Here is a 17,491-nt window from a genome sequence, read left to right on the forward strand (position 1 = left end):
CACACACACACACACACACACACACACACACACCTTGAGGAGAAGAACTCATAATGGGAGAAACATTTTTCTCTTTCTAAAATTACACTATTTCTAATTATACATATGTATAAACAATTAGGCTAATTAAAACTTAAATTTAAACTAACAACATTTTGACATTTCTAATTATTAATAATTTTGTTATTCTATAACTATCTTCGCAATCTGTAAAACATTTTTTTTTAAACGTTTAATACAGAAAAGTATTTTATACTTTGTGCTTTATTTGTTGATGCAAATACACACAGAGAAAAAGTTTCTTTGGATTTAGCATTCCTATTTATTTGACTAAAATTTGTTTTATTGAAACAACATATGCTTGTACGAAATATTATTTGTTTGAATAAAAATTTTGTTGTTTCATTCGAGGAATCTGTATTGCTTGACAGAAATAACATTATTATTTGAAATAATTTCTTTCAATTAAATAATATATTATTTGGTCACAATGAATACAAACAATGAAACAAGTTGTTTATTTGAAAATGGCAAAATATATTCATAGAGGATAGGTTATTCCATCATGCAAATAATTGCTTTCTTAGAATAATCATTACGTTTTTTGACCGAAAATATGGAAACAATGACTTATACGTCTAACAACAAGATTAAACGAGCAGTGCTATGTGCTATATCAATTATGTTTGTGCCGTACGGTTGATCACGCGAATACTGAAGATAGATATTATCTGTTCAAACAAATAATGTATTTAAGACAAAGATATACATTGTTTCAAATTCAAACAATCGTACTTATTCCAAATAACAAATTTATTTGGATATAATAAAATTTATTACATCCAAAGAAATCTTTTTCTCTGTGCATGTTTCATGTTTAAGGGGATACTGTCCTGTTTTACCATTAATTTTTAAAGACTCTTTTCTCTTAATTGTGTTTATGGATTGAAAAGTCCTTCTCCACAATTAAAGTATCGACAACAACACAGGCTGCCAGCTATAATTTAATACGAAAAATGAAAGAAAATTAAAAATTGTAGTTTTGTCACCGGCTTCTGCAATCAACTCGTCACAATATGTGCTGCATATAAGAGTTTCAGAATTTACCCGTTTAAAATAAATAGCCAGCAGCCTACAGAAAACGAAGAACAATCCTATGATTTTAAAAACAAGGTAGGGGTTTAAGAGGTTTTAGTTTAAGAGAAAAGAGTCGCTGAAAATTTCGTTTGTATATTACGAGTGAAATTGACGTGAAGCCATGCAGTATTTTAATTGATTTCTTTCTAAGAGATGGCGTTGCAATTTGTTAGATAAGGACAGATGAATGCGTTTGAGCGAGACACAACGATATATAATAAGTATAAGAAATTAATGAAAGATGTCATTATTATCGAATTTGGAATTTAAAAAAGTCTGTACTATCGACCTTGATTAAGTTCGACTGTCACTCCAGCATCCCCTTAAAGACATGTTGCATTTTTATAATAACAAAATTTTTCTCTAAAAAAGCTTTATTAAGCTATTAATAACGAAACAAAATATAAAGCTTGGAATTCTTTTAAAATAAGATTTTAAAATAAAATATGCTTTAAAATTTTAGAAATACTATTGTACCTCTCTCTCTCTCTATCTATTAATTTTATCTGAGAAATTTTAAATAGAGGATTTTAAAGGAAGATCGGTAAAAAGACATGGAAAATTATTTAAAAAATGTTTTTTCTAGGGCTTGATTCTTCTTTGGAAAAAAAAACATTTTTCTATTTCTTTTTGCTTTAACTTCTCTTTAAAAATGGCTCCTCTTTCGACGATTTAAATTTCTCGGGAAAATAACAATACTGCTTAAAATTCTGACAAAATTGGCAAATCATGAATTTACATTTTTTACTCTCACAACATTACGTTGCTTTTCTTAGATTTGTTGTTTTTATTTTTTAAAATTGATTTTAGAATTAAGAATAAAAATATGGAAAATCTGCATTGTCGTAAATCTCAACTTTTGCCAACAATCTGTGCTGTTTTTTATCTCATATAATATATCTATTCGTTATATTATAACATATTATTGTATATAATATATGTGTAATATACTATATATTATTATACGATATGTTGTTATGTTTAATACATTGGAAAGAGAAAAAGAGAGAGGGAGAAATTCTACATTTTTCAATAGTTATGAATTTGTTTTGAAATCCACAATTTTTTAATTGTATTTTAAAATAAATTTATGATTAAGAAACGCGTAAAATTCAATCAATAGAATCAAATATTATTTAAATCTATAAAATCGATTCTTTTCTAAAGTAATTTAAACATGAGTTTGCCAGGTACACTGTGATTACCACTATAATGCTAATACGCATTATTGTCATATTAGCGATATGTACTGCGCGTATGCGCGGTTTTCCGCAATCCTCGATAGTCGCCCGAAAAGGCGTGGTGGTGTGCAGCAGTGAATTTTGGGTGATAATATAACGGTGCGGCAGAACGTGCCTACGCGTTATATAGGAATTGGTGCATGGCAAACGGGGCAAAATAATCGGACGTCGAGAGTTATGGGGCGCGAACCGGCGACCGGTTAATCAGCCACCGATAATTATCGACACGGGCAGTACATCACTACCCTTCCTCTCCCAACGCGTCCTCCCTCGGTCCTCCACCGCGATCCGCCGTCCCCCGTTTGTTCCCGAAAGCCCGCGTTGCAACCCCTTGCAACCGACCCTTTGCCGAGACCCCGCGCTTCCACTCCCTACCTGCTGGCGGCTCGGCATCCCACCACCTGGCGTGACAAACGCACCGCCGATACCATCATTTATTTCGCAAATGTGCTGCAAAACTGCCGCTATTCATTTTCGGTCCAGTCGATTCAGTTTTCCGCTCCGAGGGTCCGCCTTGATGGCCGTGCGCGCGGCTCTGTGCACTCGTGCGATGGTTTTATCGTTTCGCGACGGCACGATCGCACAGACCAACGCCGATAATGCGATTTCTCGGCGGTGATTTTTAACCATTGAGTGCAATATATATTCTACGATCAATTTAAAAATCTCTTATTATTATACGTCGTAATTATTTTTATAATAATATATTTGACAAGGATTTGTTGCTGGAATATATAAGTTTGACAAAATTCACATTTTTATAACACTTTATATATCTAATAATAATACGTGAACAAAATTATTTCTATATTTAGATAGAGACTTGTGTTAGAACTTTCAAATAATATAATTATTCTTAATATATTTTCTAATTGTTAACACATTGTAATATATGAAGAGGTAGGACAGACCTAATAATCCAAGATGTCGTCATATAACGATGATTTAAAGTCATTTTTCATTTGATATTAATCAAATAATGACTAAATAATGATGTAAAACAAATGTAACGTTTATGACTATACATTATTGTTATAAATATATCGTCATTTCATCGTCATTTTTATATTATATTTAATGAATAAATAATAGACGACACTATTAATTACTGTTGTTCTTAATTAGGCAATAATTGCAGGTAAATAAATATATATTTTTATATTATATTCTTTCCTCATAGCACAATTTATTCGCACAATACTTGTCTAATGTATCCCTAATGCATATCAATGTTTAATTGATGTATCACCAACAAATTGTATTATTAAGGTTGCAATTATTACCTAATTTAAAAAAATAATAATTAATAATTAATGTTATTCTATGATTTATTCATTACAGCTATTTTTTCTATAAAAGTTATATCTTATCTTGTATTACGTATGGTGTAAGATTATGCATTGCTCATCATAGTTATGTCATAATTTTTTCGTTATAGGTATAACGTCATTCGCCTGTGACTTAGAATTTTGTTTCTGACGTCTTTTACGACGTGATTTTAGTAATATTATTGACTCGCAATAGATATTATATTGACGACATCTTGCAATTGCAAGCACCTAAAGGAAAAATTAAACAAAGCCGACGATTATTTATTACTTTTAGAAATTTTTATTCAAAGGAGATAAGTTATTTGGCTTTAATCTACAATCATTTATATATTATTAAAATATATACTATAATTTTTTACAAATAACAAAATCCTTATTGTTCAGATTTATCCACTGCCACGCGAGACCATGTCGAATCAGATTTTATTTTTTATTTAAAATTATAGTTTTATATTGATAATATATAAATGTTAATAATTTATACTTTAAATATATCTTTTGAACAAAGACTTCTATAATTATAAATAATAATCGGCTTTATTTAACTTTTTTACTATTAAGTACTTCTAATTTCTCTATTCTTTCCTACATTGAAAACCTATTAACAAAATTTGCCTTAAAAGATGTATGCATTCTACGGAGTCGCGTGTATAGTGTGGCACTAAGAGCGTACATCACTACGGAACTACCACTGAATGCGAGAAGTGATAGATTATCACTAATATACTGCAATAGTATATTCGCGTTTACCTCGTGTTCGCAATTTTTTTACTCTCGCTTAATAGTAGGTACAGTGATAATGGAAAACTCCGAGTTTTACAAGATCAATTCGAATCTGAGATCTACGCGCGAACTGTGCGAAGCAACGTACTCGAAAAGGGGACTTTCCGTGCCATTACTCAAAGATGGCATTGGAGTCCAGCGGCCTAATCTCGGCACATGAGACCTTAATAGGATTTTAAGGCGTCGAGACCACCTGCGCGCTTCCCCACGGTCGACCTCGTTTGTCTTTCCTCTCCGCCGGTTTGGGCATTCTTATTGCACCCAAGGATTGAACTGATACGCCTCTTTGACTTCGCGACAGAGAGAACGTCGCTTAACATTTCACCTGATTGTTGAAATTCAAAGATTATTTGCGCTTATTCAAATAAAACAATCTTATCTACTATTACCTTTATACACAGTACACACATGTATAAATTGATATAAAAGATTAATTAAATAGTAAACTCAGTCATATATTTGCATGTGCAATAAAAACAATGTATTAAATTACGCAATATTGATTTTATTTTGAAATATTTCATTTTTGGAAATAAATTTTTATAAAAAAGAATCTTTACTTTATCATTTTTTTTTATTACAAGCCAAGGAGGTTTCACATTTTTTACTTTAATCTCACACATCCATTCATTCTTTATGCTGATTTTTTGAAATTTAATCGTTAACATATCAATGCATTCAGTACTATAACCGCTCATTGAGCGCTCAGTGAGCTCTCGTATCTGTTTGGTCTATATTTTTAGATCTAACGGAATATGCCAATCAGATGCAAGAGCTCACTGAGCGCTTAGTGAGCGGTTGTAGTACTAAATGCACCCAATGTCATCATACTTATAATTTACAATAAAATATATTATTGAGTTATATATTATATATTTGATATAATGATTGCAATATATGTTTGTATGGTATTAAAACGTATACTGTAAGATTTATATCGTAATATAAGTAACGTAATTGATGGACAATTCCCTGAAATGCGATATTTGATCTATTATAGAGTTGGCGTGGGCCGGGCGCATTTCGAGAAACAACCACCGAGTAACCTGAGGAAGAGCAATTTTTTCCATTTCGTAATCGCCCTTTATGATCGACATGGCCAACCTATTGAGATCGAAAGGACGTCATTCATGGGCTTCGTCGAAAAGGATCAGGTAATAATTTCTGCTATTACGTTCGAAGAAACTTTCACGCAATCCGATAAACTGTCACTGATCGCGATGCAACTAAGTATCCTAAAATACAAAGACGCAAGAAAAGAGCTTGAAAAACCCGATCGCGTCGCGAGATATTTTTCTTTCAGAACTGCGCGCGACGATAGAGAATGATGGCGAACGAAAGCGACCGAGTTCGCGAGTATCCGCGGAAATAAGCGACGATAGCGGATGATTAAGTTCGGAATTTCAATGCTTCGCGCTAACCGCCACTCTCCGGGGAGACCGAATGGAAAAAAAAGGAGAGCAGGCCCTTTATGACGCCAGGGGAATATCGTGCGAGCGCGCGCTTATCTCGATAATTGCCGTTTCCATCGGGGCCGGCGTCAAATATTAAACAGCACCGCCTACGCGTGTACGCGTACGCGTATCGATGATCCGTAGAATCCATAGCAGCGACTCTTTTCCGGCAATTAGCTGGACAAGCGAAAATCCATCGGCCGCGTGAGAAATGAACGGACGCGATGCAGGATCATGGGGGTGGTCACGCGAAGCGAATGACCTACGAATAATAAAGAGCGCCCTTCGAGCGCCTCCACCCACGCTCGCCTCGTACCTTCGATCGGAGATTACGGTTCTGTCGAGCGTTTATTAACCAGACACTCGTGCGCGAAATATTGAGGCTTCTACGAGAAATTACCATAATTGTCGACGATACAGTCTGCAACTAATTATACAGCAGTAGAATGAATTCTGTTAGGCTTATACATTTTATCGCGCGACGCGTTAGCATACACGTACGTACGAAAGGGCACTACGCTCGTATGCTTTTAAAATCTATCACTTCACGGTTATGAAAATGCGACGAAGCTATTTTTTTATGGTCAATCTCATTGTTCCGGGTATCACAGCTGTCAGTGATAACGGCACGTCACAGGAACAATGCTATTACAAAGATCACGTTTGAACAATTGTTTGGAGACAATAGAACTATTTTATAGTTATCATAATAAAAAAAATTAATATAATTGCTTGTGAATTTGTGAGAGCAGAAAGGACACGAAAATAATATTTTCTTTCTATTAACCTTGAAAAAAGTAGGTATGCTTTAAATGAAGAAGGAAGCCTTGTCCCAAGAATCTAAGGGCCTAAAATAAACATTGAAAATGAGCAATGAGTAGAAAAGGCAGTGAAAATAAGCAGAAAAGGCATGAGTCTGGATTAGACAAGATTCAAGATTTGGAAAAATGGAATGCTACGTTCCGTCAGAATGAAATAGAAGCAATGAAAAAGAAGCTTTTTCGATGAGATTTTCGAATAGCTATCAACTTACTCGAAGAATAATCAGAAGAAATATTTTAAGAGATATTTTAGTCAGCGTTTTCGAAATTGTTTTATGTAAATTGTTTCATATTGTTTAACATAAAGAAATAATTATTGTTTAACATAACTTAAGATAAACAAAATATCTGTAATAACATATTATACAATTTTTTATTCTTTCTTTAATTCAGAAATGATACGAGTTTAACGTTGAATGCAGAAAGGATATGAATCCAAACCTGAAATTTAAGTTTTTTATTTAATTGTCAAAACTAAATATCTAAAACTCACTTGTAACTAAACAATATAAATGTGATACGAAGGTATATGGGTAATAGCTAGGTTACAGTTACTAAAACATAATATTTCAAATAACATCAAATAAAATAAAACATACGTTTCAACCAGAAACGTTCGGTTATTATCAATGTTGTTACAATAAATATGTTATCTGAAATATTATGTTTTAGCAACTGTAACCTAGCTGTTGCTCATATACCCTTGTGTCACATTTATATTGTTTAATTGTCAAACATTTCAGAGAGAAACCAAGTATGTCTTAAAAAAAATATTAATTATTATATTTAAATTCTCAAAAGTAATTTTGTTAGTTTTTTCACTGGAGCTAAAATTAAAATTTTCTCAAACTATAGAAATCAAAGCCTTAAACGGTCTAGCTGGATTTTAAATGCTTGTATGATTCTTGTGTGAATTTATATACTACATATGTATTATAGAATCTCAGAAACGCACGCCGAAATGATTTTTTCGATTTTGAAAACGCTAACTCTGCTAAACTACCGCAGTAATATCACGAGTTAAATTGACTAGCAATTTAACAAATATTTGATGCTTATTCGCATTTTCGAAACGATCTCAATAATGCTGAATAACATATTAAAATCTGTATAAATAATTAATTCTTATTGCGAAAAACCAAGATCTCTTGCATTCCATGCGAGCGTCCTAAGCCTCCGGGGTTCGACTCCCGGTCGAGGTAATATTTTTCGCAATAAGAATTAATTATTTACAGATTTTAATATGTTATTCAACATTATTGAGATCATTTCGAATATGCGAATAAGCATCAAATATTTGTTAAATTGCCAGTCAATTTAACTCGTGATATTACTGCGGTAGTTTAGTAGAGTGAGCGTTTTCAAAACCGAAAAATCATTTCGGCGCGCGTTTCAAAAAGAACTACATACATAGTATATAAATTCACACAAGAATCATACAAGCATTTAAGATCCAACTAGACCGTTTAAGGCTTTGATTTCTAATAGTTTGTATTATCATACACGGTCCTATAATATGTTATATTGTTTAAAATTTTCTATTAATACTGAAAAATTTGATAAATGTGACTTGTCTTCTTTCTGCAATCACCGATTCAATTATAATTTCATCAAGGAATTAGGTAAGTTAGTAAGGATGTTTAATTATCTTTTAATGCACATTAATTGTGACGATATTATACAGGAATTAAATGACAGCTGAATGAATCGACAACGAATAATACGGTAACTCATCACGATAGAAGCACCGTAGACAGCTGTGAATTTAAGTTCCGCTTGTGGAGTTATCACGTAGAACGATCTCGCGACCCCGAAAGTGTGCTCTCAAACGGGACGCGATTGTCAGCGCTCAGTCATCATTAGAGATCCACTTTCTATTGGTCAATTAGTATAGCTCTTTAAGGAGAAGTTAACTATCGTCATGCGACGCAGCGTATCTATTTTTGCGTAAGAGAAATCGTTATGTTGGGAGACCGTGTGGATAAACAGACGCGGATTTGCAAATATAACATATCTTCGGTATGTATGCGCATAAGAACATTAGTGCACACTACGCGCTTCATAGCGTTACATCATGGCTCGATTGATCAGATCTATGTACGATACGCTATGTATGTACGTAACGCGGGACATACACGGTACACCAAATAAACAGCGGAAATCCAGATGCACGGCACGAGGAGGAGGACCAAGGTCCACGAGCGTATAAATTATCGAAACGTAATCCCGACCGTAACCTCTGGAATTCTAGCGATCCCCGTTCGTGCAACGACGATGCTCTGTCGGAAGTCTCTCTGTCTCTTTCTCTTCCCTCCTTCTCTCTCCCTCTCTCTCTCTCTCTCTCTCTCTCAATCTTCCCCTTTCTCTACTTCTACGCCCCGGGGTAACGAGGTACACCCCCTAATAAATCTACCCGCCATAAATCGTCGGCTAATTCGACACACGAAGACGTACAGTTAGATCGCGTCGTGGGACGTAACGTCGTAGATTTAAGAACATAAGGTGTGGAATGATTCGCGATCTGCGATTCGGAAAGTTGCAAAGTTCGGTGAATCGATCGTTCCATCAATCTATGGCATGCCTGATAAGAGAAAATAACTAATGCCTTTTCAATATTACGTGTAACACGATAAAATAATTCAATAATCGTATTCTACATTTAAATCTGACTCCTAACTCCTAATAATTTCGTTACAAAAATTATATGAAACTTTAGATCCGAGATTGTATATTTATTTTTTGACAGCTACTAATGGCATTTTATTTTGCATTTGACGCAATGCATATTTAAATTTCACGTGATATAAATTTTGAATTCAACTTAATTCAAGATTGAAAAATTTAGTTAAATCAAATTTTATTCATAATGCGCAAGTGTTTAATTATTCACATTGCAATGAATATTAGGTCATCTCACTTCGCGTCTTTCCATGTCTGTCTCTCCTTTTCTTTTCATGAATCTATAACGTTCCGTTTGGTTTCGCTCTCATTTCTCTCTCGTCCTCCTATCCCGACCTTATAATACGCACATAATTCACATTGTCGGAACAGTTGCATCGCGTGGCCTCCCTATTAATTAGGGTCATGTACCGTGGATATGCATCAACCCCGTGTCGAGTTTGTACCTCAATCCACGCATCTCCTCCTCTGACCCACTGTAAATCTTAATTGAATTTCTTGTATTCTATTAGAAATATGTATAACATAAAAATTTTTGCACAATTCATATTGCTGATCTTTAATTCAGTTCTAAAAAATGAAAAATTTTAATAAATTACCTACGAATTATATCAAAATACGAATAGAAATATGACATATTATAGATTAAAATTCTGTTAGAAGTATCGATAATTATTCGGTGTTGAGTTGATAATATTTTAGAATTGAGTCGTAAAAGTTCCAATAATGTATTTCATCTTCTTTCGTCCGGAATAAAGAATATATAAAAATCAGTATATAAAGTTTGCGCGTAAGTGATGTTAAAATGATCGCTTATCGCAGAGATGGCGACATAGAGAAGCAGCGAATTGAGTCTTACTGAGCTTGATACTGCATAATATGACGCTACACTTGTACGCATTATTCCCGGAAATGAATGCTCTAGGTAAATACATAGCATCTCCCTGTTCCGTCCGCTTTTTGTTGGTGTTTAATTAAAAAGTAGTCAGAGCAAACGAAGAGAGAGAGGGGGGGAGAGAGAGAGAGAGAGAGAGAGAGAGAGAGAGAGAGAGAGGAGCTCGACCTATCCGCGTATATATCTGATTAACGTCCATCGTGCGCTGGACGAATTTAGAGATTAATGGTCGCGACGAACGCCGACGACAGGAGAGAGCTTAATGCGTACGCTCGGACCACGCGCGCGACGGAAAAAAGGGAAGAAAGACGTCGCCGGTCAGACGCCGATCGGCGAAGCAGGGCCGATTATCCGATGAAGCGAGCGCGGATATGGATGGAGGGAGTTATTCCGTTAGAAAAATGATCACTTCCCGTTCATTCGCGGAGAAATCTTGCGATGGATTTATGCGGTTTTCTTATCCGCGTCGACTATTCCCGTGCTTAAGCTGATAAGCCATAATCTTGATATCTTCTGAGGAACTCGTACTCATCGAAATGGAACTACCGAGACAGTCAGACTTGAGAAATAAGAGAATTTAAAAGTATGAGATTGTCACGACGAACGTAAAATGGAAAAGTGAATATATATGTTAAGTCTTTTCCAATTTATATAAATTTTATTATTTATTATACTTTATAAAAAGTATTACATATTTTATTACGTACATAAGATAACAAATTATTACATAATCGTAAAATGGGATAATTGACTGAAATTTAAAAAAATGCCTAGATAGCGTGCATTTAAAATTAGTACATGTGACGTCTTCAAGGCATTTTTAAGACACGTTTTATATTCCAATTTTGATATTCGTACTATGTGGGCATTATTAAAACATGGGTCAAAATTATTTTAATTTTAGACCAAAGTTACTTTATTTTGCGGTACTTAAAAATTATTATCCTTATATATAGCTTTTATATTATTTGTAATTAGTTAATTGAAATTTATTTTCACATCGCAGTTAATTAATCCGGTCAAATATAATCTTACATTAAGAATCTCTGTTCTACTGTAACATCTGTCGAATGTATCCGGCCATGAAATCGCAGCTATCATTATGTTAATTAATTAATCGTGGAAACCATACAAAATACCCAGAAAATTAACTTATAATTAATCTACTAAGATAATTGCAAATAATCATGTAACATCATTTGCATATGCGATAGAATAACAAAACGAGCCAATGAAGTTTTGCCACATCTTTGCGCGTAATTACGTTAATTTGACGTAAAATCGATCGGGCTGCCAACGTTTATCCTCGAGTCAAAAGGCCGTATTGTACGACTAAAAGTCGTGGTCGTGGGACGGAGAGGGCGGTCGTGGGTGTACCACCAACCATGATGTTCCGGGGGTAGGTAGTTGAAAATGCATTACCGTGGTCGCGGCATATGGCACGGTGCACGCATGACTCGTCAACGGGGCAGGATGATAATTATGCATCGCACGCCATACGTAATGGCATGGCTCTTACCGGCGCATCAAGAAATTAATAATTAGCGTGAGGTGGAGCAGACCGGGCATACACAGGCGTTGCGTCACGGTGCACTTAATTAAAATAGAATGGAACGCGAAGAACGCGCGAGATCGCATTTGAATAGTTAGACATTTTAAACGATAGAAATTGTAGGTTATTTGATAATATGATCGATTTAAAACGAAATATATCCATTGTGATCAAAAATATACAGATATTATGTCTATTCTTCCAGGAGTCTGAAGGCCAAAAGACGAACAATGGTATTCAGTACAGTCTACATCTGCTTTATTCTAATGGTAAGTAACATTTAATCTCTTTTTCAATTTGTCAATTGGTATCCCGCTAAAACTGCCGAAAGTGCCGATTTAGCTATTTTTGTTTTTCATTTAGCGGAAAGTTATTTTGGTATTTGTATCGTTAAAATTATTTGTTTTTTATTCACATTATACTTTCAACATTCTATACTATATCTAATACAAAATCAATTGTATATTATCTAATACCAAAAAAAGAAAAAAAATTGAAATAATTAATGGATCCAAAATGACACCATCGGTAATTCTGGTGTCTAAGAAATTATCGATTACTTAAATTTATGAGTAAGTTTTAATTGTCAGCTAATTCTAATTAATTTGATCATTTGTTTTTACGTGTATTTAATTATTTTATAACTAACTTTTTGCGTATTTATGCTAAATATTAAACACATCTACTTCGATGAAATTATGTGTGTGCGCGTATATGTGAGTATTACCAATTATATTCACAAGGCGATCGGATAGAGCCTCGAATCGATCTGTATTAGTAATCGGACAGTGGGACACGTAATAGCCCCATTCGCAGCGATGATGACGAGCCATCGACATTCCACATGGACACCCGGTCTCTTAAGACCGCTAAAAAGCTCAGGGACTTTCGAGACCCGGGCGCAACAGAGACATATTTTACGTCGCTGGCCCAGGCATGGCAAAAAGGGTCCATCTTAAAGAAACGCACGAATATGTGCGCACGGACGAGGCGCAAAGAGGGATGAGGAAAGGCGGGGAAAGAGAGCAGAAGAAGCAAACGTTTTGAAGGTGGTCCAACCAGCAGACCTCAAAAACGTGCTCGTATTATGAACACATTAAAAAGTCACAAGGCGCTGTACGCAGGCTTCCGGCCCAATAATTTTTCATTCCATATACGCCAAGAGTAACGTCAACAAACCGCGGTCGTCACTTTATCCCTTGTCTTGACCATCGTTCTTCCGTCCCCGCTATGAAACCACCCCTTTCCTTCTATCTCCTCTGCCTTTTCCATTCTCCTTTTTTCCGGGACTCTTACTACAGTGCTTCCCTCCGTCTCCATTGCCGGGATCCGATCAATCAATGCAAGATTTTTGCGTTGACTGGCTTGACTGAGGGACCGCGCTCCCATCTATGGGCACATAAAACGTGTCGCCAACATCGCGAACAAGAAGCAACTAACTGTTGCAAACTAAAGAATACCAAGGCGCACCTTTCGGACCGTCATCCAAGTTCTTCATCTCTCTCGCGCCTTCTTTCGCCATATTCTGGTTTTCTGCCTCAATACCTTCGTCCGCTCTACGAGAGAATACATGCTACTTGTGTCCTTGCCTCTCCTTATCGTCATGCAATTTTATCCATACTTTCTCTTGAACGCAATGCCATCCGTGTCGGCAGCTGGTGGCTTTGCGTATCAGAATTCTGATCGTACGCTCGGACATGTAACAGACTTATCTGGTGAAACAAGAACAATTGGAGGAATATTCGAATTTGATAAATCGTGAACCATATTCCAAATCTAACTGAGAAACGCACATTTTCTTTTGGAATTTGATTTCGTGAGATTTTAATCATGTTATTTTCTTTAACAAAATTAAAATATATTTAATTTATATACATTTGCAAATTAATTGACTAAATTTATATTTAAGAAATAAAAATTTGTCGAATAAGAACCATATCTAAATGACAAAAGAGACAGTCAACTTATAATTGAATTATTAAGATATAATTACATCACTGACACAAGAGAAATTTTGAAAAGAATTACTCTCTAAGAAAAAGTATTTGTAATAATTGAACACGAGAATGTAACAAGAGTTTATACATTGTCGCACACGAGTGTTACATCGCTAGTAATGTACCCTCTATAGTCGGTACATCAGCACGACTCTGATTTATGCGCCGTAGATCGGACTGTCGTGTCGTATCGCCATTTATAAAAATTTCATGCACGAAATACTTTGCCGCGCGCTCGCGCGTGCGCGACCTGTTATGCCCTGGAGACAAATTGGTGCACGTTGCTCCGTCTCTCCGAGCCCACCGTTATACTGGCAGATCCACATCAGGTGTTCCTGTACACGTCGTGGCGTCACCGATCGCTCGACCAGGCAATAAATCTGTAATTAAATAATAAATAAGGAGCGTTCTCTCCCTGCCGTTCGAGTGACGACGGGCTCTCGCCCATATCGGGTCCTACTCCTTTTTGTCATCGCTCATTCTTCCAACATCTTCGCGTGCTCCGTTTCCTCTTCATCTTCTTTCTACCTCTCCACCTTCCTCGCCAACGTCAGCTACCCTTTTCTTGCACGCTTCTCGAACCATTCGTCGCACACATACGCGATAAGGAAAATATACGATACGTAACATACAATACATGCTCGATAAGATAGAGACGGAGACGAAATACATGAGGCTGTAGAGTCGACGGAATATAAAGTGCATAATAAAAGCGCCGCTGATCAAGGATCACTGATCAGAGCGATAGAATGGGAGCGGTGTCGACTTTTTCGAGACATCATTTTTGCCTCTTTCGAACCTGGTCGCCTAGTTATGCTAATGCCCGCCGACCTAGACTTATTTGCCTCTGCTCAGCGGGACATGGCACGCGAGTCTTCTTTCTTATTCAGCATGTTCTTCATGTCTTCCCTTTATCGTCGTCGCTTTGAATTGCGAAGAGCCGCACCGCCGGCGATAAGGTTGACGCGCGGCATTCCGCACGCTCATAATTACATTCCACATCCCTTAACCGATACAAGACGATTTAAAAAGAAAGGATTGTTTTTCTCTTTTTTCTACTTTTAACATTGGCTTCATTATAGTTTTCTAGGAATTTAATAAATCTGTAATTAAATATATTAAAGCAATGAATAACTCTGCATGATATTAATTACAATAAAAAGAAATATTAGTTTTCTTTTTTAATTTTTTTATTGTAATTAGCAACATTATTTTGTGATTAGAATATGGATGACATTTTATTATAACTTAATTTGAATTTGCATGTAATTTGAATTTTCATATGTAGCTTTTTATAATCAAAAAGCATAAATGTTTTATGGACTCTTAAGAAATATTACGAGTCATCAATTCACTGACAATGAGATCTTTTTATTGCAATCCACATTATGAATATCAAAAGAACGAAGTACATTTTCACCATTTATTTTCGTATTGGATCATTACCGATTAGAACTTTTGTAATAGAGAAAACCAGATACTCCGGCAGAAGCTCATAACAGTTATTCGGTCAGTTTAGCGTCGACCCGTATTTGCAAATCCTGACATGGCCACGGATACGGTAAACCGGTCGACTGCGTACGTAACTTCCGGTAAAGCCGCGACGGTTTCTCGAGGTAATTTGTGAGCTAGTTTCGAGCAGAGTATCGTAATCCGCAATAACGTTATGCGGCGTGAGCCCAGGCCTGGGCGCCCGCCGGGTCTGGGAGTCTTATGTCGGGATTACTTGGCTTACCGGGCACGCGAAGCCGGAAGCCACGGGGGTGTCTGTCCGAAATACACCCCAGGATTACCCGATGCTCCCCCAGGAAGGAAGGAACAGTTTCGAAAACTTGCAACGCCGAGATGTGCACGGCGAACTGTGCTCACGGTTCTGATAGGGCGCAGTAATAATGCACGCTGATATGTCACGAGTAATTGCCGTAATATCTTTTCCGTGAAGCAAGTCTACACTGAAAAAACAACTTTACTCAAGTATCTAAAAATTTAACTAGATATATAGATCAGGTAATAGTTTTGTTGGATCATTAAAATAATTACATAAAACGATCACACAAGAGAATTGCTAAAATTATGTCAACCTTTGTACAATATTGCTTATTATGCTTTAGCTTCCTACATAAGAATTTTAACAGTCTAATAAAATAATTTTTAGATCTATATCAAATTAATTTTTTTTAGATACTCTAGTAAACTGTCCTTTTTGTGTATTTTTTCTGATAATTATAACCATAAAACTGAAGAAATAAAAAATTTTAGGCTTTTTTTAATTAAACCGATTAGAGACTCTTGAAAATAAAATACAATTTATAATAAATAACAGCTAATGAGAACGCAAGCAACAGTGAGCAATTATATTTCATTAAAATGAAATTAATAAATAAGCAAATTTGAACATTTTAGGATCATTCTTGGACCATCCTCAGCAAATAATTAGCGTAGCGTAAATTAGCGTTCAAAATTACGCTACATTGACATTGTTGAATCGAGTTCTAAGTCGAAATTGATAAAAAGAAGGAACCCCACTCTCAATTGTTCGTCCCGATGGAAAGAGTTATAAGGTAAATGAAAGGTTTAAAGATTTTTTAAATACGTAAATCTAAAATAGCAACTTACCTTAAGAGTCCGAAAATGCAAGACAGACGAGTGGACGTTAATTCAAACTCAATCATGATAATAAATAGGTTGTGAAAGGTAAAAAACAGTCAAGGAATTATCGGATGTAAATATTTAAAATTACAATAAGCCAGAACAAATGATGTAACCAAAGTCGACGTCAAAGTCAAATGAATCAAAAGAGTAAGTAACCTATCAATATAAACGTACTATTTCAAAAAACAATCGATTGCAAAAAAACTACAGAAACTATGGTTTGCTTAAAATTGATATGTACGCATGGTTTAAAATTTAAAAAATTTCGTATCTGTTTGGAATTTGATGCTATGATTTTATTGCTTGTGTAATTCTTCTCTCGAAGATTAAACTCTTCTAAGGGAACACTCACTATCTAAAATTTCAACATTATTCCAATCAAATTCATGCTGCATCCTACGATTTGTATAATTACTTTTTTTTTAAACTTCACCCATCCATGGCAATTAAAACAAGAACGTCTTTGGACTTCTCAAACTGGCAATCACGTTTACCTTAAAGCACATTGTGCGTGCATGGATGCGACAAATTCTTCAGGTTCGAATTTGTATGTCGAAGGAATAAGGGCATGATAATTAACGTATCTACACGTACGTGCATTTCATTTCCTATCACGGATCGTTGCATCGCAATACGCAGTGATGCCGGTATTTGATGTTCCAAAGTAAGATCAGGAATGATACAAAAAAGAAAGATGATTGTGCATACGTATCAGGACAAGAACGAGCCACTTTGTATCGCCATTGACTTCAAATACTTCTTAATATGCAACTTTTTCTTAACTATATCCTTTCGCCTGCGGTATGCTTAAATTTGGGCACATTTCCATATTCGTCGTATTCTTCTGGATGGACGTTGTAAATTCCTGCGCGAAATGCTTCTTTGCTTACAATGAATGATACTTTTTATCGAGATACGCGAACGAAGGAAGTTGTACAACGATGGTATT

The 17,491-nt window shown here is 35.5% G+C and overlaps 1 protein-coding gene across 1 annotated transcript in view; it reads left to right on the forward strand.

The window, feature by feature from the left end:
* The window catches only part of kn (EBF transcription factor knot), an 87,682-nt gene that overhangs the window by 5,047 nt on the left and 65,144 nt on the right, over nt 1–17,491 (forward strand). Inside the window, exons 2-3 of the mRNA XM_018516265.1 lie at nt 5,493–5,646; nt 12,099–12,162. Coding sequence (XP_018371767.1) covers nt 5,493–5,646; nt 12,099–12,162 — 218 coding nt within the window. The remainder of the gene's footprint in view (nt 1–5,492; nt 5,647–12,098; nt 12,163–17,491) is intronic.

The sequence above is a fragment of the Trachymyrmex cornetzi genome, unplaced genomic scaffold, assembly GCF_001594075.2.
Source record: "Trachymyrmex cornetzi isolate Tcor2-1 unplaced genomic scaffold, Tcor1.1 scaffold62, whole genome shotgun sequence".
In the NCBI taxonomy this organism is placed as follows: Eukaryota; Metazoa; Arthropoda; class Insecta; order Hymenoptera; family Formicidae; genus Trachymyrmex; species Trachymyrmex cornetzi.